Source organism: Zalophus californianus, chromosome 4 (assembly GCF_009762305.2).
Source record: "Zalophus californianus isolate mZalCal1 chromosome 4, mZalCal1.pri.v2, whole genome shotgun sequence".
Lineage (NCBI taxonomy): Eukaryota > Metazoa > Chordata > Mammalia > Carnivora > Otariidae > Zalophus > Zalophus californianus.
This window is the reverse complement of record NC_045598.1, coordinates 155898953-155926020: the sequence shown is the minus strand read 5'-3', so window position 1 is coordinate 155926020 and position 27068 is coordinate 155898953. Positions and strand designations below refer to the sequence as shown.

General features: G+C 49.4%; 2 protein-coding genes across 12 annotated transcripts in view; one reads left to right on the top strand and one right to left on the bottom strand.

The window, feature by feature from the left end:
- Positions 1-17917, top strand: part of NCALD (neurocalcin delta) — a 373105-nt gene extending 355188 nt beyond the window's left edge. For all 9 annotated transcript variants that reach the window (XM_027622109.2, XM_027622099.2, XM_027622133.2 and 6 more), the window contains 2 exons: positions 12329-12434; positions 15270-17917. In XM_027622109.2, the coding sequence (XP_027477910.1) occupies positions 12329-12434; positions 15270-15367 (204 nt within the window). In that variant the 3' untranslated portion in view covers positions 15368-17917. The remainder of the gene's footprint in view (positions 1-12328; positions 12435-15269) is intronic.
- A 4624-nt stretch (positions 17918-22541) lies between these two features.
- The window catches only part of GRHL2 (grainyhead like transcription factor 2), a 155290-nt gene continuing 150763 nt past the window's right edge, over positions 22542-27068 (bottom strand). For 2 of the 3 annotated variants that reach the window (XM_027583107.2, XM_027583118.2), the window contains one exon: positions 25056-25489. In XM_027583107.2, the coding sequence (XP_027438908.1) occupies positions 25375-25489 (115 nt within the window). In that variant the 3' untranslated portion in view covers positions 25056-25374. Of the gene's footprint in view, positions 23340-24759; positions 25490-27068 lie in introns of those variants that run through there. The other variant, XM_027583098.1, reaches the window with a different exon arrangement.

Sequence of the window (27068 nt, the reverse complement as noted above, 5' to 3'; positions counted from 1 at the left end):
AGCGACTCTCTCAACGCGGTGTGTTAAATTAATCCCTCAGAGACAAGATCTTAAACAAGAATAAAGGATTTCTCCCCACCCCCAAGGATAAATGTATGAAAAATATAATGTCAATGGCAAAAATATGGGCAGTATAGAAAAATATAAGAGCAAACAGAAGAATTCTCCATAATCCCACTCCACCTACAAAGAGAAGCACTATTAATTTTATAATATTAGCAAATGATATCTTCTGGTCTAATTTCCATGCATTTGAAAATGTCTAATTGATTTCATAATGTATATGAAATTTTGTATCTTGCCATTTTCACTTAACATAATAATACAAGCATTTCTCGTGTCATAAAAACTTTAAAAACGGTATTTTCATAGCTGCATAATAGTCATACAATATAATTTACTTTATCTTCCTCTATTGTTGGATATATAGGTTGTTTCCAGTTTTTATTAATGTACCTGACACTGTAATTTCTAAATACAAAATAACAGATAATTCTTGTGCATGAAACTTTTTCTATATTTAGGATTATTCCCTTAGAATGGATTCCCAGAAGTGCAATTACTGGGCCAAAGGGAAGGAGGATTGATTTCTGAGGTACTAGATGCTCTCTGCCAAACTCTTTTCCCAAATGAGCTCCCTGAGTGAATGAAGGGTGTGCCGCGTCATTGCACTTTTCCGATTTTTCTTCATCTTTGCTAATTAAACAAAAATTTAAATTTCAAAGGTGATTCATTTTAATTAGCTTTCTTTTGTCTCTCCTTTTTGGGGGGAGTGCTGCACTCTGACCCCGTGTCCTCTGCCTCACTGCAGAGAAAGGGGTGACTGTGTTCTCCTTTTGAAGAGAATGACTTCCTGATTGGGATCTAGGAAAAAAAAATTCCTGGTAGCCACTGTGTTATCTCCTGTTGAACATTTTTGCGCAGTTCTCCTGGCTGCCCCTGGTCAGGAGTTTGGTGGCCAGTATTGACGAAGATGTTGACCCCCAGTCAGGGAGAACCCTCCAGACCCCAGGGGCTTATGAACATCCAACCATTCAGTTAAGCACCTGCTAAGTAGCTGGCACTGGGAATAGAGTGTGGGCAGGAATATAGACACTCTCCCTGGGCTGTGGAATTTGGTTTGCAAGGGCGGGTGGGGACGCGGCAGAGGATGTGCAGGAGGTGCTAGTAAGCACTTGCTGAGCCCTCGCGACCTCCTCTGATGCACATGGAATGTAGAAAGTGATCATCAAACGAAGGGCCATTCAGCCTCACAAGACATTTTCTCCACTTAAGTAGCTCAGTCCACTCGCAGGCCCACGGGAAGCTTCCAGGTCATCACGGGAAGGCCTGGGAGCCCCTCATAAATGCTTATCTACTCAGGGTTTTTTAGGAGCCTGCAAATGGAAGCCTTGAGTCTCCTTCATTGTTTTCTACAGCACCACACCCTGATGATTAATAGTCATGACCGTGGGGAGGAAACCCTGCAGCACCCTGAGGCAATTTCCAAATTGCCAATGAGATTAAATTAAATTTAGAAGCATTTTCCTATGAAGGGCTATGTTATTCTATTCTGCTACTCTGCAAACTGACAGTTCGTGGATTCTCATTCTTATGCTAATCCCCGGGTTGCCGTGACTCTGGATGGAACTGGGATGTGGAGGATATTACCAGACTTCCCATTCTATTTTTTTCCTCTTTTCTCTCCCCACTCCGAAAGTGACAGCCTGCACTCTAGGCCCTGTCCCTGTCCCAAGAAGCTGGGTACCTGTGTTCGGATTCTCTTTTTGGGGGGTGCAGGTTCTGACTGGTCGGCGCCATCAAGGAAGGACCTTCGCTGGGGATGCGCGTACTTCAAGGGAGTCACTGTCCATTGGGTTTCTGCTTTGTGTTTGGGTAAATACATGTTAAGGAGTGATGAGATGAAATCAAGCTGTGGGCCCCAGAATCATTCACAAATGACGGTTCTGTTTGTTAAAGTGAGTAAAACCTGCAGCTTGATTACAAGCACCAACGTATAAATTCTTGGCTAAACTTCTGCTCCTCCAAGACACCAGAAATTCAAGCAATTTAAATAAGATCTAATAAAATGCAAATTCCTGGGCGCCTGGGTGGCTCAGTTGGTTAAGCAACTGCCTTCGGCTCAGGTCATGATCCTGGAGTCCCAGGATCGAGTCCCGCATCGGGCTCCCTGCTCAGCAGGGAGTCTGCTTCTCCCTCTGACCCTTCCCCCTCTCATGCTCTCTCTCTCTCTCTCTCATTCTCTCTCTCAAACAAATAAATAAAATCTTAAAAAAAAAAAATTAAAAAAAAATGCAAATTCCTGGTGTTCACTGACAGACACTAAAAACTGGTCAGGGTCCAAACAAGTTTATAATTAGGCTTGACAATGGAGTGTAGTAATCCACTAATTTTCTAGTTTTTCTTCCCTGATGTTGTTTCTTGTAGTTTAGCATTCGTATCCGCAGAATATTGTTTACGGTGACAAGCTTTGGTTTCTGTTGCAGACGTTAATGACACCCTGGGAGTTTCCTCTTGCTGATGTAACAGATTACCGTAAAATTAGTTGCTTAAAATAACACAAAGTTATTATCTTAACAGTTCTCCAGGTCAGAGGTCTGAAATCAGTTTTACTGGACTAAAATCAAGGTGTCCACAGGTTGCATCCCTTCGGGAGGCTTTAGGGGAAAATCTGTTTCCTTGCCTTTCCTGGTTTCTGGAAGCATTCCTTGGCTTGTAGCCCCCTTCCTCCATGTCCAAAGTCAGCAATAGTAGATTGCTTGAGTCCTTCTTACACCAGCATTTCTCTGGGTATCTATCTCACTTTGCTTCTCACTTCCACTCAGAAAGACCCTTGTGATAACATTGGGACCAGCCCGTTAGGACAACCTCTCCCGATCGCAAGATCCTTAGCTTAATCCCATCTGCAAAGTCCCTTTTAGTATGTAAGGTAACATATTCACAGGTTCTGGGGGTAACAACATGCATATCTTTTGGGGGACTGTTATTCAGTCTACCACATATGCCAAAATGCAGTTATGTTCCTTTTTTTAAAAAAAATAATTTTGTGCTATATCATCTGGATGAACAAACAAAACCATATGCAGATTTATTTTTAGAGTCTTAAATGAACATTTTTACATTCACGTGTTTGTTTTCTTTTAAGTGACAAATTTAGGAACATGGTTTAGGCCCAGTATTTTATTATTGCATCAAAACTGCCTCTCAGGAGTCATAAGCCAGACAGATAACAGCTCTGACCTTTCCTCATGTTACAGCAGGTCCTCTCCTCCAGGTGGGGGCCACAAGAGCAGGGAGAAGCCTTCCTGCCCCACGCAGCAACCTGTGAGCCCAGCTGGAGACAGGTCTGCACGCCCACACCCAGCCCAGCACAGGGTCTGAGGAAGGGGCTGAGCGAGCAGGAAGGGGCATTGCTGATGTAGCCACGAGGGCTTGGATGCTCCCTGGGATGTTAGGGGCTCAATAAATGTTGGCTACCATTATTCTATCACAGTTTCCAGAGCGAGGACAGGAGGTTTTCCTGCTAAATAAAGGGAGGTCGTTTCCCAAAGGACAAGGTAATAGAATCTTCTATTAAGTTTTAAGTTCAATTTACCTAGTCAACAAAATTTCACACAGAGGAGGGAGGTAACCCAATGAAACCCTCATTGGTTTCATTGGTGGAACTCACAGATATTCTGGATCAGATGACTTTAGGAGTTCCTGACCTACTTCACCTGTTACCTTTCCTATCAAATACCAGCCCATCTGGGAATAACTAAAACTTCGGGGCTACTCTGATGCTCACAGGACTCAGATAAAAGAATGATCAGCTTTCCAGGAGACAATGTGGTTGGCACCAGGAATCCCCCAAGCCCGAACTATTGCCCTGAGCCCACTGGCAAACTTCATGCATTGGGACTCTTTGGGGAGGACCTGGCTGGGTTGGTTCTCAAGTTCAAGTTAGAGACTTTCTGAGAGGATATACACAGGCTGACATAATGTTACCCAGATCAGTCCTCAGGAAACTTACTTTGAAAACTAGGTTGGAAATTTTCTAATCAGCCTATTTATTACTTGTATGTTAATGATCGCTTCGAAAATATTGGTGTTCAAATAATTATTGTCTTGGAACTAGACTCTCCCTCCTTGTTGTGATTCAGGGGTAATGGGCATTTTTAAATGAAGGCAGGGTGAACGTCAGGACACCGTTACTCTACCTTTTCATGCCTTTTGAATGAGTGAAACCTGAGGGAAGGAGACGATTGGGAGTATACTGGCAGCTCATCGCAGAAGATTTCATCTCTGTTTCTTTTTAGCAGTATTGGAAAAATTTTTTTTCTCATCCCCTCATGTGATGAAAGGCATGCATACCTCTACAGCAGCTAGGTAAGGAGGAAGGAGGTGATGGTGGGGGCCAGGCAAATGTTTGCCCTCCAGGAGCACCAAACAGATGCACAGATTAGTCCCAGCTGGTTGCAAGATCACCAGCCAACTTGTGGGTGTCTGTGCCACTGAGGACCAAAGTGAGGACCAGGAAAACTTCTTTACATTCTTTCAGAGCCACTTCCTGACTGGCACTTGCATTTCTTCTCCCGATCATCTTTCTAAATTGATGTCATAGATACTATATCAATTTTAATACGTTTCTTGGAGACCTGAAACACTGTGCTCTTTTGATTCCAGGGTGGGGGTGAGGGTGGGGAGTGGGGGATGGAACAAGAGCTTCTAGTCCATTTTGATATGGTCCCCGGGAATTCAGCTCCACACCCTTGCCTAATTCTCAGTTTTGAATGTGGACCATAGATGTGACGCTGGAATGCAACTTAGATTTCTTTCCTGGAGGAAGCTCTAAAGCAATTGCTTAGGCTAGTGACTTTCTCAAAGAACTAATCTTCGTGCTCGAGGTTGTGTTTGGTTTATCCCTTTCTTATTAGGGGATTAATCCTATGACAAGAGTTTAACTCTTAGCATCGAGTATGCCATCTGGCGACATGAGTGAGGCGCCCCTCTCTGGCCGGTCCCTCCCCGTGGCCTTCGTGGATTCCTCTTCCTTCTTCTGCTCCCCGACCACGGATACTCCCGAAGCAGAGTCCCAGCGAAGGCCTGTATTTCCTCCAGAAGTCTCCTCCCCTCAGTGCTTGCGATGGGCCAGGCCTAGTGCTGAGGGCTTTCCGCGCTGTATCTGAGTCCTAGGTCTGCTGTAACAAATGATCATAAACTGGGAAGCCAGAACAACAGAAATGTATTCTGTCTCAGTTCTGGAGGCCAGAAGTCCAAAATCCAGGTGTGGACAAGGTTGGTTCCTTCTGGAGACTCCTGGGGGTGGGGAAGGAAGGTAATCTGTTCCATGCCTCTCTCCCAGCGTTGGTGGTGATGCAGCCCTCCGTGTTCCTTGGCTCACAACTGCGTCACTCCGGCCTCCGCCTCCATCATCACGTGACGCTCTCGCCGTGAGTCTGTGTCCAGATTTCCTTCTTCTTATATGAACTCCAGTCACTGGATTGGTTAGGGCCTGTCCTAATCCAGTATGATCTTATTTTAACCTGATTACATCTGCAAAGACCCTCTTTCCAAATAAGGTCACCTCGCCTTCTTCACACCTCCGCCAGCTTCTGGGTGCACATGAAGTTTTGCGGGACACTGTTCAACCCAGTGCACACGCATCATCTCGCAGAGCCCTCATGACAACCTTAGTAGCCCCACTCTATGGAGGGCACAACCGATTACTTCCAGATCTCCACCTCTGTGATGTCCAACTTTTTTTTTTTTTTTTTAAGATTTTCTTTTTAAGTAATCTCTACACCCACCGGAGGCTGGAACTCACAACCCCAAGACCAAAGCTGCACGCTCCACCAACCGAGCCAGCCGGGCGCCCCTGTTACGTCCTACCCTAGTGACATCTCCACTGAGCTGTCGCACTGATCCTTCAAAGTCGGGGCATTCTAAAATCAAACTCATCCTTACCCCCCTAGCCCCCCACAGGTGAGGGCCTGTAACACAACAGCTCTGGAATGCCTGTTCAGGACGATGATAAAAGGGCTCTTTGGATGGGGCTATTTGAAGCTGCTTTTGCATTTCACTTTGTGTAAGATTGGAAAAAAAAAAAAAAACCATTAACTGTCCTTATCTAAAAACGATGAGTACCACCACTGACTTGACAGAAGACAGTGGCAGGAGGAACGACCGATTCCAGACAATAGTCAGGAGGCAGAGTTAATGGGTCGGCTGACTGCTAGATACCGAGCTAGATGGCCGAGGGGCGCCAAAGATGTCGGACTTGCCAGCAGGATGGATGGTAATGTATTCACACACACATACATAAGTTTGGGGAGGACCACGATGAGTTTACTTTTTTCAGTTAAGGTCTTACATGAGACCTAATACCAGAATGGAGCGGCTTTGGTTGAAAAGGGACAGGGCCTTCTCCTGTTGTCTTCGCCCCCCGTGAAAGCACCTACAGCACCTGGGCAAAACATTAGGAAAGTTCCTGACTTAACGTATTCCTCTAAGCTCTAAGCAAGAAACTACTTAGACCGTTCCAGAAACACAGACATTGATCCTATTTTGAAAGTGTTTCCAAGATCCCCATGGCCTCCCTCCACCCTCGTTCCCTGATAGGCGATATCCTTCTACATGGTGTGCTGTTCTTTATCTAGAATCTAAAGGCAACCTTGTACTGCTTAACTTCTTGTGCCTTTGGTTGGTTGTCACGGGGCCTTGGATGTCCTGTCAGAAGACCCTCCATCTTCTGGTGAAAGAAGGCAGTCTGGTTTCCTTCAGAGAGAAGGTCGAGCTTTAACTCTTGGAACTGTGCCTGCCCTCCGCTAAGTCTACAACTTTTATCAGTGCAGATGTGACTCCTTCTTTTCCAGCAGCCCAAGAGGTGATCATTCAGAGGGAAAAAGAAAGAAAAGTACAGGCCATGAAGAAGCTGGTGAGAGCCCTGACCACAGGGCAGGCACCGTCCCAAGGCTACGCAGGGGCTGAGCCAGAGCTGGGCTCTTGGGTGTCCTCTAGCTCTGTGTTTACCCAATTCAAGAATGAGGCTCTTCAAGTTTAATTAAAAACAGGATGTCCCTGCCGGGCCTCTCACTGACGTTGCTAAAAATAAGTAGGGAAGTAGCCTGGCCTCTTCATGGTTTAATCCCATTAAATTTGGGGAGGGGGGGACCTAGAGCTAATAAAAGACATGATTTGTTTCAGATTGCTGTCTGGCGTTGCATCTTTTCTCTCCCTGTGCTGGGGAGCCCTAGATTCTGAAGTTCTAGTGCAATCGGCTCTGGGTTGTTGATGCCGTGGGAAGGGGACAAAGGGGCAGACAGTTTCCCGAATGTGGTTTTGCCAGGCTGCCATCTACTTACTCATCTTGGAACCATTGGGATTTGTCACCTCAGCTCTTTGCTCACTGCTCTGGTGTCACACACGTCATAGACCTGGTGTTGTGAATAATCCACTAATCCCTGTCTGTGAGTTGATGCACGTTTAAAAAAAAATCTAGTCTAGAGTTACGAAAGAGCTGTCTGGAATGCGGGCCCTCACTTCCTCCTCAACCCTACAATACACTCAGACATTGTGCCTTTGCCCCATTCCAGAAGCCCTGTTTGCAAATATACTCACGTAAGGGCATCCTGACTTTCTTTGTTGTTTTGGCTCGGGTTTTGATTTTTATATTAACCCATCTTTATTTGTCCCAACTCCACTTCTTTGGCCCAAGGGCTAAAGGCTAAATCTCTTTAAAGACCTTCTGTTGAATGCGGGGGCCTCATTTTCTAACACAAATCCATCTGTTTGCATGTCTTTCATTCATCTGTTCAACCAGGGGTTTTAAGAGAATAATCTCTGGATTATCACACCGTTGACTTCCCGTCAGAATTCCAAGAAGGAGAGTTTCGTGAGCCCCAAATCTTAGAGGCTGAGAGTTCCTCGCCATCATGGGAGCAGAGGTGGAGGAGGCGAAGGCTTCCATGAGGGTTATTAAGGCATCACTGGGATCACTGTACCCACCTCGGTGGTGCTTGTATGGAATGGGGGTGCTTTTGGTCACCAATACAGTGTCTCCCAAGCCCTTTGCCAGAGGACTGGGGAGATACACAATAAGAAAGACCGTGTCGGTCATTTTGACAATTGACTGTCCGCCACCTAGAACATAGTAGACAATAAATGACTGCTGAGTAGATTATGAATGACAGTTTCTTAATTCTCTGAATACCACTGCCTGTAAGTAAGGGAGTAGAGGTGGGTTTGGGGAGTAGAAATCGAATTTCCTATCACTTCTATCTTTTTGTGGCTTATTGGAGAAACAGATACTTTCCCGTGCTCTTTGAGGCCCGGGGGTCTGTCCTGACCTGCTCCGGAGCCACATCTTGTAGCGCAGCCCCCCGCACTCACACTCGCCGCCTTCTTGCCGTTCCTCCTACCCGCTGTCTACGCACGCCTGTCCCTCTGTCCTTTTCCTCTGGGAGCTGTCTGCTTCCTTCATCTCTTCGCTCTCCTCACTCCTCAGGGAGGCCTGCCCCAATCCTTGCGGCAAGGAAGGCTCCCCTGTTACATTTGCCTTGAGAGTAAACCCGTGAGGGCAAGGCCGGGGCAGATGGGCCCGGCACGGAATAGCCGACGGATAAATAGCTGGGGAATGACTGCGGGACGGGATGAATGCGCGAGCAATGGGGAGGGGGTAAACTGAGATCAGGGACTTTCTTTACCTGGGGTCTGTGGATGGGCTCCTGAAGCTGTCTGTGACCGTGAGTGCGGATCCACAAGCATGTGTGCCCGGTTCCTAAGGGGAGAGCCCGTAGCTTTTGACAGACTGAAGAATTGTGGGGGCCAAGGGCAGGCTGCCCCAATATGGGCCACTTTGGCATGAAGATTATTTTGCATTAAAAAGCCGTTGAAACCCAGCAGATTGAGGAACAGCTCTTTACCTCTCCCGCAACCGCCTAGAAAGAATTTAGGTAGAGGATCCAGGAAGAGAACTGTCACCACAGAGAACGGCATTATGGTATGAACAAGGTATGGCAGACGGGGAAGAACCTGGCAAGGCCTGTTTTTTTTTTTTTAATAAAGATTTTATTTATTTATTTGACAGAGAGAGAGAGCCCAAGCAGGGGGGGCAGCAGGCAAAGAGAGAAGCAGACTCCTCACTGAGAGGGGAGCCGGATGCGGGGCTCGATCCCAGGACCCTGGGAGCAGGACCTGAGCTGAAGGCAGACGCTTAACCACTGAGCCACCCAGGCGCCCCTGGCAAGGCCTGTTTGATCCAAGTCCCCCATGTCCCATGGGTTCCCAGTGGCCCAGCCCACATTGGCTTACCAAACACTTCCTCTTTTTCATCCTCCTGTGAATTGCACTCTTTCCCTTGGAACTCCGAGACCCCTACCCCTTCTCCTTGAGTCAGAAGGACACAAAGTCCTCATTTTGCCTATCTTTGGAATTTCCATGCCTTTGTGGATTCCCTGTACATATGAAATTAAATTTGATTTTCTTCCATTAGTTTGTCTCCTGTCCATCTAGAAGGATTTTGAAGGGCAGAGGAAACCCTTCCTTTCCAACAGAATCTTTAAGGAGTTTCAATGAATATGTTTAATTATATGAAGAAAGGAGAAAAAAAAAAAAGAGAAGGGGAAGGTGAGAAAAGCAACAAAGGATAAAGGGGAAATTAATAATGAGAAATGGAACAGAAGAAAGTTGAGAGAGGAGGAAGGGCCTGAGAGAAGGTGATGGGGGGGAGGTCAGTTATTCCTGAATGAATCCTCCAAACTTAGGGAGCCCAAGTCTGTGCAAGACCCTGTGTTAGGAACTGTCAGGGGTTCGATGAATAGCCCGATCGGACTGCTGCCCTCCTGTATAAGAGGAGAGTGTTCTGGGTAACTGCAATTGGAGTGGATGGGATGAAATGATCCAAGAGAGGTTTAGAACAGAGCCATTTGCTAGCACAGCAGAAGGGAAATTACACATAACAGAAGGAAGGAAGACCCTGGAAGACTTCCTGGAGGAGGGGTAACATTGCAACCTGCCCTTAACCAATGGGCAGGATCCCAAGGAGAGCGGAGAGGGGTAGGTGAGCACTCAGATGAGAGAAGGGTGTAAATAAAGCTGCTGGTCCAGGAAATCAAGGTGGGTGATGCACAGGTTGTGGGGCTCTTGACAGCCTTTGTGAAGCATCTGAGTTGGGAGCTGCCCCCGTTGGTCAGTGATAGACACACAGCAGGTGGCACCTGGAATTACCAAGTGAGATGAACTTACTGAGAGCAGAACAGACTCAGGGAAGGAGTCCACCGCGAAGAAGTTTGAGGATGTGTAATGACGCAGCATTCGTAAGACTTCTGGCGAAAAGTAAGCTCATCGTTGACGGGCAAATGCGTCTCCCATATCACCTCTACAGATCCTGAAATGTGTCAGCTCTTGCACCTTTTAAAGAGGTTGTCCTTGTGCGATCTGGTGGGATACTGATCTCCAGATACTGTCTTCTTCTTCTTTTTGTTCTAAGATTCCTTGGCTTATGAATTCACACAATATTTAGATTGTGTAAGATTGAAATCCGTGTGAGGTGTGTGTGTGTTCATTAGTTGGTGCCACCGATTCCCTTTTAACTGGGTCGAGTTACACAGAGAGCTTCTTGTGGGAGCAAAGAAACCTGAGGAGAAGGTGCTAGATCTCAAGACACCCCCGTTCTGGAAGGACTCCTGCTCTCTGCTGCCATTACGAACTATTTACCGGGCCCAGGAAATCTCAGCACCTGTTTTCCCATTTGTAAAAAGAGCTCTATCCTGATGGGCTTTCCTGGTTCCCTCCAGGAGTCCAGTGTCCCCAGAGGTGTGGCACGTGGCACTCCAAACCCAGCACGGACGGCCTCATAGACCTGAGCTGGAGGGGACCAGGAAGAAGACAGAGCGTGGCTTGCCCGCTGCCTGCATACTTCCAGGAACTATTGCTGGGGAAGCGGACTATGGACCAGCCTTATCCCAGTGACACCCATAATCCGGGCCAGGGCCGTAACTCTGAGCTTGACCTTTCTGCCAGGCAGAATCACTGTGGAGGCCACGCTGGAGTTCGCAAGGGCTATGGGTGGGTTTCAGACAGACCCAGGGAGCCTGGCCTGAGGGATCCCTATGATCGCTAAGGGTCAGAACACGGGGTGAGTCAGTTTTTCATTCCTCTTTTACTGACTGCGATAAGAATATTTACCACCCCCCCCCTTCTCCAGAATATGTTAGGGACTTGAGGCAGGGTTGATCCTAATTAAGACTGTAAAGCAAATAAGTTGAGCCGTTAATATCCATTTTTTTCCTCCCACATTTCCCATTTGGAGGCTACCTTCCCTCAGCTGTCTTCCTTTCTCCCCTCCTTCTGACTATCCCATGGCATCTGGAGCTCCAGAACTTTCCAGATTTCTTTCTGCCCACCCACTGGCAAAATCTCCTTTTTCTAAAACTCCTTCCCAGGACTAAAGGTCCCAGAGTGAATCCGAGGAGCAAAATCAGATGAAAGACGGGCTGGTGTCTCTACTTGGTCCCTCAAGGATAGTAAACACCTGATGGTCTGGGAATGAGAACAGTGACTTTACATTATTTCCAAATCGAAACTACATTTGACAACAGGCCTTCCGGGCCTTTACTGAGTAGCACAGGGGGTCCAAGGTGGTGGGGGAGACTGTTTCAGTACCGCTTACAAAAATGAATAGAACATCTGTTGTTGCTCATCAGATTTCAGATTTACCCAATTTACCTCAAGCCTCGAGCTGCATAATTATTTAATGCAAAGCTTGGATGGCAGATCGCTTCCATCTTGGGGATGCCTGGAAGCTTGCTGGGAAGCCATGTGAGGTGACTGCCATATGTGGGAGGTGGGGGGGGCATCAGGATGAATTGGTGATGTCTGCCTGGGAGAAGGCGTGGGCAGACACTTGCAGACCATCAGGTGTTTATTATCCTTGAGGGACCAGGTAGAGACACTGACCCATCTTTCTGGCCTGAGGGATGTCATCCATAGCCCTGCTACTAGAAGTGGGGTTCTCCGGGCAGCAACCACAGCTCTACACAGGAGCTTGTTAGAAATGCAGAATCTCAGGCCCCATGACCCTGCCCCCCCCATCAGATTCTGCATTTTCACCAGCTCCCCAGGGGATTCGTATGCGCATGACAGTCTGAGACACAGGGGTGAGCCGGTCTTCCTGCCAGCTTCTCACTGCTGGAGCTAGTTCCTACACACTGGTTTTCTACAGCACATCAGCAGGGATCAGACTAGCTCCCTGTGTTCATGGGGGACACCCCCTTCACCCCTCTGCTCTGGGAGCTTTACTGATAAGGCTGTTCTGTTTCTGTCTTACTATCGTCATTTCTGTCCCTAGGCGATCTATAAGATGGTTTCCTCTGTAATGAAAATGCCTGAAGATGAGTCAACCCCGGAGAAAAGGACAGAAAAGATCTTCCGCCAGATGGACACCAACAGAGATGGTAGGAGGCCGTGGCACTTGGCTTTGCTCAGAGTGGGCACTGCTGGAGGGACAGGGGCCACCTGGGCAGGCAGATGCCACTCAAGGACAAGACATTAGTCGCAAGGACCTGGCTCACAGCTCTTTGTGAAAGGGGCTCATCCCATATGCTCCCTGGCAGTGCAGGACAGACAGAGAGGGACCCAGGTGGGACAGGCCTAGGCCACAGCAGGCTGGATCCCTGCAGGCCAGCTAATCAGAAAGCAGAGAGGGACTTGGTGTAATTCCACCCAGATCTGGTGGCTTTCACCCCAGCCTGCCCAAGGGGTGCGGTTGGGCTCTTCTGCGCATGCCCTAAGGTGTTGGGTTTCCGGGAGCCACGGAGTCTTCCCCAGCCTGTGTGGGCCAGGGGAGGAGGGGAGCGAGGGGGCCAGCACTTTCCACCCGGAGGAATTCAACAAGAGGATTCAAAACAATTCAAACCCAACAAGAGAATTCAAAACAATCCAAAGTGAAAAGGAAGGCTGGATTTCAAACTCAAGATTAGTGGATTTTAGATGTTGGGTTGCCAGATGGAATATAGGAGGCCCAATCGACTTTGAATTTTGGATAAAGAACAAATGGTGTTCTTTAGAGAAGTGTGTCCTATGCAATATTTGGGACACGCTTATATGAAAAAAAATTATCGTTTATTTGAAATTCAGTGTTAACTGGGCATCCCGTATTTTATGTACCTGATGTGGCAGCCCTAGTTAGATGTGACACCTGAATTTGAGGTGCTGAGCTCTGAGCCTGCTGCGGAGGAAACCCAGTCTTCTGCAGCCCTTGCTGTTATTACCAGCTCCCCTGTTCCGCCGGGTGTCCGCGGCAAATCTTGTCAGCGATGCGCAAACGCTTTCCCCTACCCCAGATAGCACCGGTGGACAGAACGACGGGAGGCTTTGTAGGTGGCACAGGGAGCCTCTCTTTCTATCCCCATGCCCCTCCGGGGCACTGGCTGCCGAAGGCTCTGGCTTTCCGGGGAGCAGGCCAACCTGTTTGCTTCCTGCGCAAAGGTGCTATTGCATCCCATTTCCCCTAATGCACCTTAATTCACAGCGAAGAGCTTATTTTGTAAGACTAAACACCTGGGGTCGTTTAATAGTTCCTGAGCTTGCCGATTTAAAGCGGCAGGGTCCGCTGGCGCTCCAGGGGAGCACTGGTGGCTTTGCGTCCTGCTCCTGCCCCGCCTCTGCATAGAGGAGCGCTGTAGGGTGACCGGCCGAAACCCTCACTGTGCGCGGGTCACAGGCAAGAGGTTAGGGGCTCGCTACGAGGGCGTCACAGAGCCCCAATTGGGCTAGCAGTCCTGCTGCACATGCGGCTGCTGAAAGCCCTGTGCTTTCCTGGTGTGGGGGGGCGGGGAGCCGTACGGGGAGGGGGAGGGGCTCGAAGACTGGGCGCGGTCAGAGGAATCAGTTCGACCCCGAGACCTGGTGCCCCCACCTGGAGCAAAGACCTCACCGAGAGGCTCCCGCCATTAGATTCCTCTTGGTGGAAGCCCTTTGCCTCTGGCCCCTGGCCGCGGACTTGAAAAGTCTGGGCCCACAGGCAAGTCGGCCCTGGAGTCTACTCAGACGCACACAGGGGAGCTGACCCAAGAGACCCAGCCCACCGAGGAAGAATGCGGGGCTTGCCCCGCTGCTGCAGGCCGAGGTTCCCAGCGCTCACCTTGGGGAGATCCCCAAGTGTTCAAGTGGCCACTTCCATCCGCCCTCCCTCCCTGGAGCCAGACTTTCAGACGTAAGAAGTCATCACGGTTTCAACCACTACCTGAGCAGGCCACAGCTCTCGAGAAATGGCCAGGACACAAAGCCTAGACGTGGCCTGCTCTATGTTAAAAATAAATAAATAAAACCCCACCTTTCTCTTTTTTGTAGCTAGAGTAGATTTGGTCAGACAAGAACTCGGTGCTGGGGGAGGGGGTTGTGGTGAAAGGGAAGACATATTTGTTGATGTCTCCCAGTGGTGGGTGGTGAGGGCTTCAGTGAGTGGCGCCCCTCCTGTCTGGGTTTGGAATCAGTTGAGAAACAAGGGAGCAATCACTGAGGTCGAGGATGGAGTTTGTGGGAGGGAGGAGCCTCGTGTGAGAGCCCGAGGGCCTGCAGACAAGCCTCAGAGCAGCAGGGAGCCCGGCGGGCAGGGACATCCTTGGAGGGCCAAGGGGGCAAGTCCGCTCTGGGAGCTTCTATCCAGAGCAGGCCCAGCTGCTCCTCCGCCAAGGATGGGACCTTCTGAAAGCACCAGGAAGGGGGGAGAAGCTTTGCCCTCCCCAACTATATGACAGATGGACCTTCCAGAAGAGAAATCAATACATATTCCAGCTTACTCAGGAAGGAAAGGGACACACGGATAAAAGTGGGATCCCAGGGGGTCATGTCTCCCTCCTCCAGCCTGTTCTGATTGACCCCAGGGACCCAAGGACTCCCCTCTGCCTTGTGCACACGCCCCTTTCTTCTCCTTACTTTGCATGGAGTGGCAGCCTCCTCACATGTTGGCCTCCCCCCAGATATCTGTGCGGGCCCCTCTGCTCACATGCAGGGAGAGAGAGGGACTCTTGCAGCAAAGCTAAGGCTATCGCAAGGAGGCCAGAAGGCTCTGGGGACACCGGGAACCCCGTGAGAGCCTTGGTGCGCCAGGAGTGCAGCCTGCTTTCTTAAAAAAGGCAAAGGCCAGCTATCTGTTGCACAAATACCCAGCGAGAACCGCCCACCCCCTCCTGGGGCGAGGGTGGGGGACAGGTTGGGGGGACGGGGGCATGGGCGCACGTCCCCGCAGCTGCCACCAGCCCCTGCTCACCTGTCCTCTTGCTTTCTAGGAAAACTGTCCCTGGAGGAGTTCATCCGAGGGGCCAAGAGCGACCCGTCCATAGTGCGCCTCCTGCAGTGTGACCCCAGCAGCGCGGGCCAGTTCTGAGCCCCGCCCCCCACGGATCGTAGAGCTGCTTGCGTCCCCTTTCCACCTTTCTTTTTAACAATTTTTTTTTTTTTTTTGCCGATCAATATTGATGGTGACGCTGTCCCCCCCCCCCCCTCCCGTGCAGTCAGACGCACCTTCCTCCGTGACGCCTTCGGCTTCCTTTGTCGGGGGGATGCCCAGAGCCCCAACGCGCTTGTGGAGAGCATGGACGCGCTGTCATGCAGACTTTGTGGTGTTCCTTGTTCCTTGAGTTTCCATCGTTCTTATTGTTGTTTTTCTTCTGATTCCAATGTCTGTTCTCAAACCGAAGACTCGGGGAGGCAAGAGAAGGGAAAGCAAGCCAGTCCGGGATTCTGTGGCCAGCTTCCAGGGGACTGTTTGAAAAACAAAACTCCCCAGCTGGGTCTGGAGCCACAGGGGCAGCCCTCGGGGTGATGGCGCCTGGTGTTGGCTTCCCAAGGACAAGGGACCCTGTGGGGCCAGGCTGTGAAAGCGCCCGGAGGCCTCCACTCCCCCTCTTCCCCAGCGTGCTGTAGTGTCTAAGCTGTGAACATTTCAAGATAAATTCATAGAGAAGAGGAAAAGATGGCTCAGCTGTTTCTTCACACGTTTACACTAGTTGAGCTAAGCTGAGTTTCTTTGGAAATTAAACACAAATGGTAACTTATATAACAAAACCAGACCCATCTTGTTGCCTATTGTGATTAAAAAAAAAAAAAGAGTGCTGTATATAAAATATTGGGTATTGCAGACCAAATTAAGTGTTTTGCCTTGTTTAAATGAAATGCATGTTTAGGAGCACTAATACAATCTTATTACAGAAGACTGTTTTTAGTAGCTTAATGTGAAGTAAGCCAACTATAATGAATGTCTATGTCTTGTTTTAAAGTCATATCTGTCTTTGCACAAATGCACCAATCAACAGGTATATTTTATATATTCCAGAGAAGTACAAAGTCACCATGACTAGGGCGCAACCTTAATTTTGAATGCATTTCCAGAGTGGTAGTGCCTACAGAATGGAAGTAGGACAGGTTTAAGTGGGACATGTCCATTGGAGCCCCAGAAGCTTCATCTTTAAGAGAGATGTGAGGTGATGGTTAACCCACTCAGCCCAGCGGCTCGATGGTATTAGATCAGAAGTACAATGTTCTTCTGAGTAGATTAATATTCTGTCGACCCGAAACACACACACACACACATTCTTGAGACTTCCCTTTGGTTTAATCCACATTATGGTTAGGGAGCTGTAACTGCAATGTTGACCTTTTCATGCCCCTGGTGGCCCTTCAAAGAGTCTGAGATTGGGCAATGAGCTGACTCATTGTGAAGAAGGCATGGCCCAGGGCGTCTGTGCTTTCCAGGGCCCACTGTGGGGAATCCAAAAGTATTTTCCATCACCATGTTCTTTGAATGCCAATTTCTATTTTCAAAAGTGACAGTGCAAATTTGAGTCACTCTTTGGTCTGGTGACCTCATACACACTAATTGGAATTGAAAGTTAAGAGTAAAAATTGCTGATCACAAGTAAGTCAGTCATATTTTCACAAGTAGTAGGCCTGGGGAAGTCCAAACACTCAAGGACATAGATGGGGAGGACCTGCTCCGGGAGGAGGCAGAGAGGTCCCGAGTGGGTTTATCTGCAGCCAAGCTACTTTCTGTAGACCATGACCCACAGAAAGACAAACATAACTATGAGGAAGATGATGCTGAGCCCATTCTAACTCCAGATTCTTCTATATTACTTGAGTCCCTTTTAACTGGTAGCAAAAATCTGAATTTGTATGGTTGACCAAAATGAACCAACTTTGCAGGATGAAATCTGGAGACCTAGACGTGGTAAAATCATCTTCATCTTCCTCTGAGTGTCCATTCCTCACAGTGATCTATCCTGAGACTTGCTAAATTCCTCCATGGGCCAAGTGGTAAGATCTGGGTTTGAAAACTAGGGAATTAAATTAAGAGATGGAGGGCCCAGTGAGTGATGTTCAGGAGGTGCATCCCACTGCTCTGGACTAATGACCTAACTCCCCTTTTCAGTTCTCCTTAGAAGGGGAGTCAGTTAATGTTTGGGCAAGCCCGCCTAAGCTCTACCCTCGGTCAGGACATCTTGTTGAGCCAGACTCACCCAGTTCCCTAGAACTGAGAGCTGGAGTGAGGAGCAAGGAAGAGGGGCTCCAGCTGTTTAGGAGAGAAAACAGAGCCAGACGCCTGGCTAACGAATGCCGACATGCCTGGGATGTACGCAAATAGTCTTGTCCTGGCCTGCCATTGACCCTGTCTGTATTTTCTTGATGGTGGTTTTTTTCCTTCTACTCCTTCCCAGGAAGGGCTTTGTATGTCTAATCCAATGCACTTAAATTTGGCCAAGGGACTCTGCAGCACCCAGAAGGCTGAATGACTAAAGGTTTAGGTCATTCCTTTGATGGGCTGTTCATTGTCATTGCTGTGATGCGGGACCTCTGGAAATGGAGTCTGTTCTGTCTGAAATTAAGCCAGTCTGTGATGTTCAAGGGACTGGAATAAAGTGGCTTATGACTTGAAGGACGATACAGAGTCATACTCTTGCTTAGGGTGGGGAAGGGGTGCTGAGGGTGCTGTTCCATCCCTTCTGTATGTCCCAGGGGACCCTCTCCACAAATGGATTTAATAATGTACAATTGACCCTTGAACAATAAGAGTTTGGGGTGCAGAACCCCTGTGCAGTCAAAAATCCACATATAATTTCTGATTCCCCTGAATTTAACTCCCAATAGCCTACTGTTGACCAGAAGTCTTACTGATAACAAAAACAGTCGATTAATGCCTATTTTGTATGTTATATGTATTATACGCTGTATTCTTACAATAAAGTAAGCCAGAGACAAGAAAATGTTATTAAGAAAGTCACAAGGAAGAGAAAATACAGATACAGTACTGTCCTGTATTTATTGAAAAAAATCTGCATGTAAGTGCACCCGTGTAGTTCAAACCCATGCTGTTCGAGGATCAAGTGCATATATTTACAGATCCCATCATATGGAGTGGCCCCCATATCATGACTTCATGTCGCTTGAGCTTGGCATTCAAGCACATTGATTGTTTCATGTGATTATTTGGGACATGAGGGTCCTTTGCCTAAACTGCTGCCCCAGCTGAATCTGCCTGAGGGTCCAGGTGCCTATACTGCGCCCCCCCCCTCGCCCCCAGGTGTGGCTTCTGCCCTAAAGACACAGGAGCCGGGGGCGGGGGGGGGGGGTGGAGGGTAGAGGTGCCGAGCCCAAAGCCCTGTCCGAAAGCATCCTTGGTCTGCTCATGGGCTTTCTTGCTTCTCTCCACTCACGTACGTCTCGGCCTTCACTTTCATCTGCCCTCGCCTCCTTCCTCATACCTGGAGCTGCGAACTCTAACCCAAACATTAGGTGCAATGGAAGGCGACTTCCTCTTCAGTGACATACGAACACCCTCTTCTCCTGTCTCACCCTCTCCGTCTGGGAAGAGTCAATAGAAAACATGACATGATGCAGACTGCACACCCTCAAAGCAAATTCAGATGAGGCTTGTTTTTTTGTTGTTGTTTTTTTGTTGTCATTGGCCCTACCTCCAGCACAGAATTCCATTAATCTAGGAAAAAGGGACTGAGGGTCAGCTATAGTAGGTGACTTGTGGGCCAACCAGACCTCCCGTAAGAACTGAGTTGGCCTGCGGGGGTTCTGTCTTTACTTCCCAGTTTGTCCCTATGGACCAACAGTGGCTACTCACAAGTACTGAACGTGAACAACACCCTGTCGTTCATGGCACCGATGGTGAAGTGGCTGGCAGCCACCAACCTGATCAGGAGCCTGCACTCCTGCACCTGTTGGAGGCCGACCTGGCAATTTCTAGCAAATTTCCAAGACTGAGTCTCCTATTTTCAGGGCACTGTCTTAATACCCAACCCACCTGGATCCCCTCACAGCCTAGTGCAGGCATGGAGGGGGCACACTGGTAGAGGAGGAATCTGAGTGTTCCCCTAAGTTGAGGTAGAGAGATCACAAGAACTGTCTTTGGAAGAAATGGAGATACTTCACACATGCCTCTCTTGGCTTGGGTATGCCCAGCACTCTGTTGAAATTTTGTTTTTTGGGGCACCTGGGTGGCTCAGTCGGTTAAGCGTCTGCCTTTGGCTCAGGTCATGATCCCAGGGTCCTGGGATCGAGCCCCACATCGGGCTCCCTGCTCCGTGGGAAGCCTGCTTCTCCCTCTCCCACTCCCCCTGCTTGTGTTCTCTCTCTCACTGTGTCTCTGTCAAATAAATAAAAATCTTTTTTAAAAAAAAAGGCAATTTTGTTTTTTGAGGTGGCTGAAGAAACAAGAACATTGAGACTCGTATTTTCCGAGGCAGTAGAATATCAGCTAAATCCACCTAAATAGAAAGGTTGTTCCATAGTGAAAAGATGTTCAGGCCAAGGGTATAACCGATGGTATATTCATTTCAAACAGGTTTCTCTACACTTGAACGCTGACCATGACTTAGACAGGTCCTGGATACTTGCCACACTGGATGTTAATGTGCCATGCAGGGTCCCAGACATCCCTGGGCTTACAAACAACGGTCATTCAGAGAACATTCCACAGTGTGGAGCTAAGCCCCTAGGGCATCTCAGATGGGGTAAGGGCCTTAGAGAGGCTTATTTCATGACTTCTTTTCTCAGCACTATTCCAGGAAATAGATGGCACTTTAAGAGTTCTCTAGAAGGGATGGTCAAAATACTTCAAAATTCTGGGCAGCTCAGCCTGTCGACCTTATTAAATACTCACAACTGCTACCAGTACATCATATACATGTAGACAGACAGATGGACAGACTCAAAAAATGTATCTTTCCAATACCAGTATTTAACCATTTTACTGTGCTCGCACTGAGTGTTCAACGGTGACCCAGCACAATACCAAGTGCTATAGTCTTGGAGGTGTGTGTATGTTGGGGGTGGGTAGGAGGTACTAGCAAAGAAGTAGGAGACCAAGCTCACAGTTCAGCTGGTAAGTTTTGTCTAGCATCTTGAATACAATCACCAAGTAATCTACATCTATGTCTACAGCAGAGCAGAAATCAAGTTCTTTCCTGAGTGGTGCATGAGAGGTATTTGCTACGCAGGAAAAAGCTGGTAACGTTTGCCTTTAGTGCCCTTTCAACATCCCCTTCTCTTTTGCTGCTTCTGGCTGATCAGAGCCTCCCTCCCCCGCTGTGTTTCCTAGAATTCCAGTCTCCAAAATTAACCCATGCACCCCTTTAGCAGAGTGCAGAAAAGTATAAGGATGAAAGACCCTGAGGACGAAAGGTATAACAGCCTAAGGTGGTAGACCAGAAAACCCGTTCAGGGAATGTTTACTTTTAAGAGTAGAGCCCCAGTGAATTTCTATTGGAGACCTTTTAGAAGGGGCTGGCTGTGGTCACTAAAGGGCGCTCTTCAGATCTTTCCTTTTGAGACCCTGCTGCTGGAAGCACAGCTAGCTGATTGAAAGGCTCCAGCTGCAATCTTTGGGGCCACCTCAGCATTTACTCGGACGCCACGCTCTCTGGGGCTGCTCCCAGTCAGTGACTGCACATGGTGGGGGTATTAGAATTGAGCCATTCTTGCCCCACATGGGATTCTTCTGCGGGTGACCTTCACTCCAGGACTCTCTGCAGGGCCTGGCTGAGGCAGTGTGAGGCTCCTCCTGCCCAAGCTTCCTTCCTTCCTTCCTTCCTTCCTTTCGGAGGGGTTAGTCCACATTCTCTCCCTGTCTCCCCCTGCTCATTTCCCCTTTATCGTTCACACGAATTCCCCCAATAAATCTCTTGAATGTCTAATCCTATCTTGACTTCTGCTTCTTGGAGGACCTGAACTGACACAGTGACCATCCCCTCTCCCATTCCCATTGACCCTCAGATATATGGGCTCAGACATTCGAGTAGGTGGCCTTCCCAAAGTGAGACTCACATTGGTGATTTCTCATGTCGTACAAGAAGGGTTAAGGGTAGGAGGGGTTGTGTGCCTTAGAATTGGGGTGATGACAGAGCCCTGACTCTCCCAGGGTGAGCCCTTATTATTGTGCTAATCATGCCAGGCCACCTTCACTTTGCACAAACATCACTGCCTCTTTGTCCCCAGCCTGGGGCACAGTGCCTGGACCACAGTAAGTGAACTGAATTAGCACAGAGAGTGGAAGGCAAGGCAGGGTTGGACCCTGTGGCCTTGACAACTGGTCATCCTCATCTACCTGACCTGAGTCCTGCACCAGCAAGTGGGGGGTAAGGTGGCACACATGGCCAGCAGAGTTCATCAAACAGAAGTGCCTTGGCTGCCATGGGCCAAGGGAGGGACTACCTCAGGGCAGATGTGGAGACCAGCTGCATCCTCTACAGGACCTACTCAGGCCTGTAGGTCCATTCGACTGCCCATGAAGGCTGTGGAACATGGATCATGGCAAAAAGGCCTTTGTGGCCCATCGTTAATCCCATGATCCCTCGGGAATCCTCCTCTATCAGCTCCTCCCCCAGCCTCCTCTTCCCTGCCCTGGTCCAGGCATAGAAGCTGCTGGGGGTGCCACTGGCGGTACCACTGGGGTTGAAGTTGTCAGAGAAGACTTTCTCGAGGCAAATTTTTAGCTAAGATTCGAAAGCTGTGGACATGGACAGACAGTGTGAGATGCTGCTTGTTGGACTGGAGAAGCTCTCTGGTGGATGGTGGCTGAAGAGCAGGGTCGCTCAGTGGGGAGGCAGTGGGGCAAGAGCCTGTCATGAGATGATTGGAGTTTTAGCCACGTGGTTTCAGTGTCTGTAGAGGCTGGTACAGATGAACTAAAGAGCCAGAATGTTCTTGTGATAACTCAAGTGGGGGTGAGTGAATTGGGAGTGAGGAAGGTGAAAGCATGTGGACAGAACCTACTCCCTGCCCTTAGCTGGCCAAGAATAACCACCCTGGTGGCCCATCACCATCACATCGAAGGCCTCTTGATTTCTTTAGGTCTGTTCTCGTGTAACCTTGGGCAGAACACCACCAGTCCACAGGAAGAGGACACGCCTGCTGCGTTGAAGCCTAGGACACGAAGGTGCCTGGGGGAGCCTAGAATCTTCCCAAGGCCACACTGAAGCTTCCTTCCAGCAAGGCGAAAAGCCCCAATACCCACCTCACAGAAAGCACCAGACACTGTCATTTACTCTGACGTTATGAATATTTATTTTTTTCTTCTTAAAAATGTACAAAAAATAAAATAACTGTATTTATAGTTTATAGATTCCCCCTCTCCCATTTACAAAACTATTAAGTTACATTTGCCTTTTTTTAAAAAAAACACGAGAGCAAATTGTCCATCTATCAATCTCCCTTGCTTGTTTTTAAGAAAGGGCCGTTCACAGAATTTGGCACAAACCCTCTCTTTCTGTTGCACTTTCCTAATTTTAAATAAGAAGGAAAATAAATGTTTGATTCATTTCACGCTTCCTAAGTTTCTGGGCTTAGTCTTTTAGGATCCAAGTCCAAGATGACATCTGACTGCATTTTTCTGTTGGTCCCAATATCCAAACACCTGTTAAGTCTAAGCAACTTGGGTATATATATGAAAAATACTTGTTTTACATCTCCCTCATCTTACATGGATTTTTTTAAAAGCATATTTATTGAATGTGATTAATTTGAGGGACAAAAAAGAGGAGGCAGTTTTTCCTATCTTTTTAGAGTGTTTCTGCTCAGAAGATTGTGCTCATTGCAGCTCTGCTGATGTTCACGGTGGAGGATACATCCACGCTAAGCCACGGGCACTCTGAGAATGCTGAGGGGACAGGTTGGGGGGGGCAGATCAGATGGCAGGTGATGCTCTGCACCACCCTTCAGTGGCACTGGCCTCAGTCTTGGTTCTGGTGGGTAGGGGTCACCCCAGTGGTTGCTCAAGGGCCGGAAACAAATGCAAAGCATCTCTGAGTCACTCTCGGCCTAGGGCAGGACCGGCAAACATTTTCCCACAGAGCCTAGAGAAAGAAGGGTAGTATAACCTGTGTCAGACTGCCCAAAATTTTACCTTTTCCCAGCTCTGGAGTCTATGCCCCAGCCCAATAGTGTCTGCCAATCATGTTTGAGCCCACCCCTGAGGCAAGGAGCACGGGAAGTGCATAGTACATCACCTATTTCCAACACTGAATGTGTCCATCATAGAACACAGCCGTGTCAGTACCCAGGAGGGTCCCCAAGCTGCTGGTCCAGGGCATGGCGGTCAGAGTGGGGGAGGAGGGAACAGGCTGGAGCAGAACTGAATCCAGGATGCAAACCTTTGGCACCACGGGAAGGGGTAAGGTGTCCAGCAGACACATGGAAAGGTGCCCCCTCACCACCACCCCAACATCTCCCTAGGTGCGGCCCCTGCTCTCCGTCCCATTCAAATCCTCTGCAGCCTCAAGGAGAGCCAGGTGGGCTGAAAACAGCCCTTCCGTCCTGCTCTGGGCCTCCTGCAGGGCCAGACGGGGTGCGAGGCAGGGAGGCCTTGGAGAGAGAGCCCCCCAGGTAAGACATCAAAGTGCTTCGAAAACAAATCGAGGCCCATACATAGAACCTGTCCCAGTGCAGACCTTGGGTGGAGGACACGTCTGGCTACCAAAAGGCTAGTGCTTCAGCCCACGAGGGTGAATGCAAAGCCCGAGACCACCTACCTGTCCCTTCAAAGAGGACAGCAGCCCAGGACGCCTCATCATTCTGTGATGGTTTAGGGAAGCGTTTTTTCTCCTCTTCGTCTCCCAGGGCATGTACGGGAGGACGGGACCTTCTCCCTCCCAGCCCTCCTCGGGAGGCTGCCTGCAGAAGAGCCAGAGCGCTCTGGGGGCGCTCCCCCAGCCCTCGGCCCCCCTCCCACCCCCACCTCGCAGCCGGGAGCAGAGGCGGCCGCAGGAAGCAGCACCGGCCTGTGGATCCGGAGCTAAGCTGCCGGCAGGGCTCGCAGGGCTGCGGTCGGCTTCTGGGGGAGCCACTTGAGATGAAGGATGCACTTGTAAACCGTGAGGCACTCCACAGGGGCCAGGTCCTCACGATCACCAAGGAATTCTGCAGCGGGCCCCAGCACAGCGCCCCTCAGGCTCTCCGCCAAGCTCCCCGCGGCTGGAGGGGCTGGGGCCTCGCGCAATCTGACCTCCGCCACGGACCAGGCGGCTCGGACTGCCAGGCCCGTCCTCAGCGCGAGACAAGCGCCGCGGCCCACAGGGCGGGCACGCCCCCCGCCGAGCGTCCTTCCCGGCGCCCCGGAGGCCACTTCCCTACCCCGGGCGCCTCCTGCACAGCACAGAGGCGGAGTCCCGGCTCCATGTCGCCCCAAGGCCAGCGGCAGTAAACATGCCCACGTACCACAGGTAAAATATATTATTGCCATATTATAAACACTATGTACAGGATAGCCAGGCATACCTTCTGGGTTACTAATTACAGCGTAGCGGAACGTCTTCCTGTACAAGGCCCGGGGGCCACTCGCTGGAAACCCCGGGAGGTGCTTAGCAAGATGGCCTTTCCCGGGGCGACCTGAAGCTTTCTGACCCGGAAGCGGCGTCCACCTCTGGCCCCCGTGGACTACTGCAGCGGCAGAGCCCGTTCGGTCCCGCCACTCAGGAGAAGCGGAGGTGAAGCAGAAGGACCCAGACGTTCTCAGGCTCTTCCAGGCGAACGGATTGGCTGTGTTTCCCTTGGAAGGGGAGGGCTCTGGACGGTCTCATCTGGGGCCAGCAGTGTCCTGCAGTGTCCTAGCGGGCCTGGACCCCGGGCTCCAGAACCAGGTGGACAATAAATAAGCGTCTGACTGGCCCAGCACACCTTCCTGAGGGGCTCGGGCTTCGGCTCCAGGAGTCAGTGGATGGGCCAAACACACTGGTAAGGAACGGGCTCCGTGCCTCGCCCGGCTCCCAGCACAGTCTGTAACAGTGGTTGTGAGGTGGGGGAGGTGGGTGTCTGGGTTCCAGGCCGGGGTCCCGTCTCTACTGGGAAGGAAGGCACCCAGGGCCCCTGCCGAGGGGAGGCCGAGAGTAGGGCTCAGATTTCCATGAGTGTGATCTTGAAGCCTTCCACCATGCTCTCCATGTTGAGAATGAAGGTGTCCTCATTCGAGTAGTGCTCAATGATGTTGTCGTCCATGTTCACCAAGATGCTGCCAGGGAGTGGGGTGGGGGGTAAGAAACAAAGATGCCATCAACAACGAGCAGTGCGCAAGGGCAGACTGCAGGCTGGGTGGGGTTCCCTTAGCCATTCTTTGGCAGGGGCGGCTGGGAAGGGTGGAGGAGAGAGGAGGTAAGGCAGGAAAAGAAGACCCTCATCATATTTTCTTTCCCCAGAAACTAGTTTGAGGAAAACAAAGTCTCGATTTGTCAGAACTAACCTCGTGACTCCTTATTAAACGGGTCTTCAGAGATCATTCCCCCTTGCTTTATAGATTGGTAAACTGGGGCCCAGAGAGGTGAGCCTGAAATCACAGAGGTAGCTCTTCATAGAGCCAGGGCCTAAGCAGGTCCCTAACTGTTTCAACTAAACCACAGTGCCTCTTGAAAATGCACTTTAAAAAAGTACTCCATAGATGGAGGAAAAGGAAAATCAAGAAGTGTGGCTACCCTTTGCCAAGCATGTAATTTGTTTTGGTGCTTCCGAGACCTTGTCTTTAATCTTCCCAGCAGCCTTGAAGGTAGGTGTGACCATCACCACTTTGCAAATGAGAAAACTGAGTGCAGGGAAGTGAAATCAGGTCCCCAGGTTCATCCAGCTGATTCATGGCTGAGCTGGATTGGAAACTGCTTTGCCTCACTCTGAAGCTCGCACTTCACCACACGTGACCAACTCCTTGGTCAACTATCCAAGTGGATTTAGTTTTAAGAGAATCAACAACTTCCAGGCTCTGTTCCTGATCTGGAAATCAGACAGATCTCAGCTTGCCATTGAAGAAATGACCATTTGACAGCTATGTGTCATCTGGCAGGTTTTTTAGCCTTTTAGAGCCTCAGTTTATTCTTCTGCAAAAATAAGAAAAACAACCCTGCCCTAGAGCTGTTGTAAGGAATAACATTTGGTACAGGGCCCAACACAGTGCTCGATGGAAGTGAAACGTTATCACCATCAGCATGCACGTCTGCACCAAGGATTTCAGCTCAGCAGTCAGACCTTGAGACACCACCCAAATCTCACCATCAAAGGAATACCCTCAGCCTATTGCATGGACCATGAAGAAAATTGTAATATGCATTTAAGTGAACCTGCCAACAAGGGCTCCGGCGGGAAAGGTTTCCCATTTGACTCCCAATCTACCACTCAGAAAGCCTGGGCATCTCAGATGAAATCAATTTCCTTTATGACAGAGGCTCAGAGAAGAGTTTAAAGACCCATTTTCTGCATTTTATAGGAAAGTAGCTCCAGAAGCTGACTCAGTGGAAACTCTCCTGGGACGAAATCCGGCTCCTACAGCCTCTACTCTTAAGAACCTCATACACAGGAAGCCCCAGGAGGCTGGAGACAGCGGTGTGAGGGGGGAACGCACAGGGCCCACGAAGCACTTTGCAGGGGGCCCAGAACCTACTGAACACCCAATAAATGAGGTATTGTTCTTAACACTGAGAACAAGCAGGTCCAATGATCATTTAGATCATTTGGTTAATAATTCCCTCAGAAGAATTCTCTTCACCCTGAACGCTTCCTGTTCTTACTGTGTCATCCTGAAACCAATCCCAAGAGCAGCATGTGAT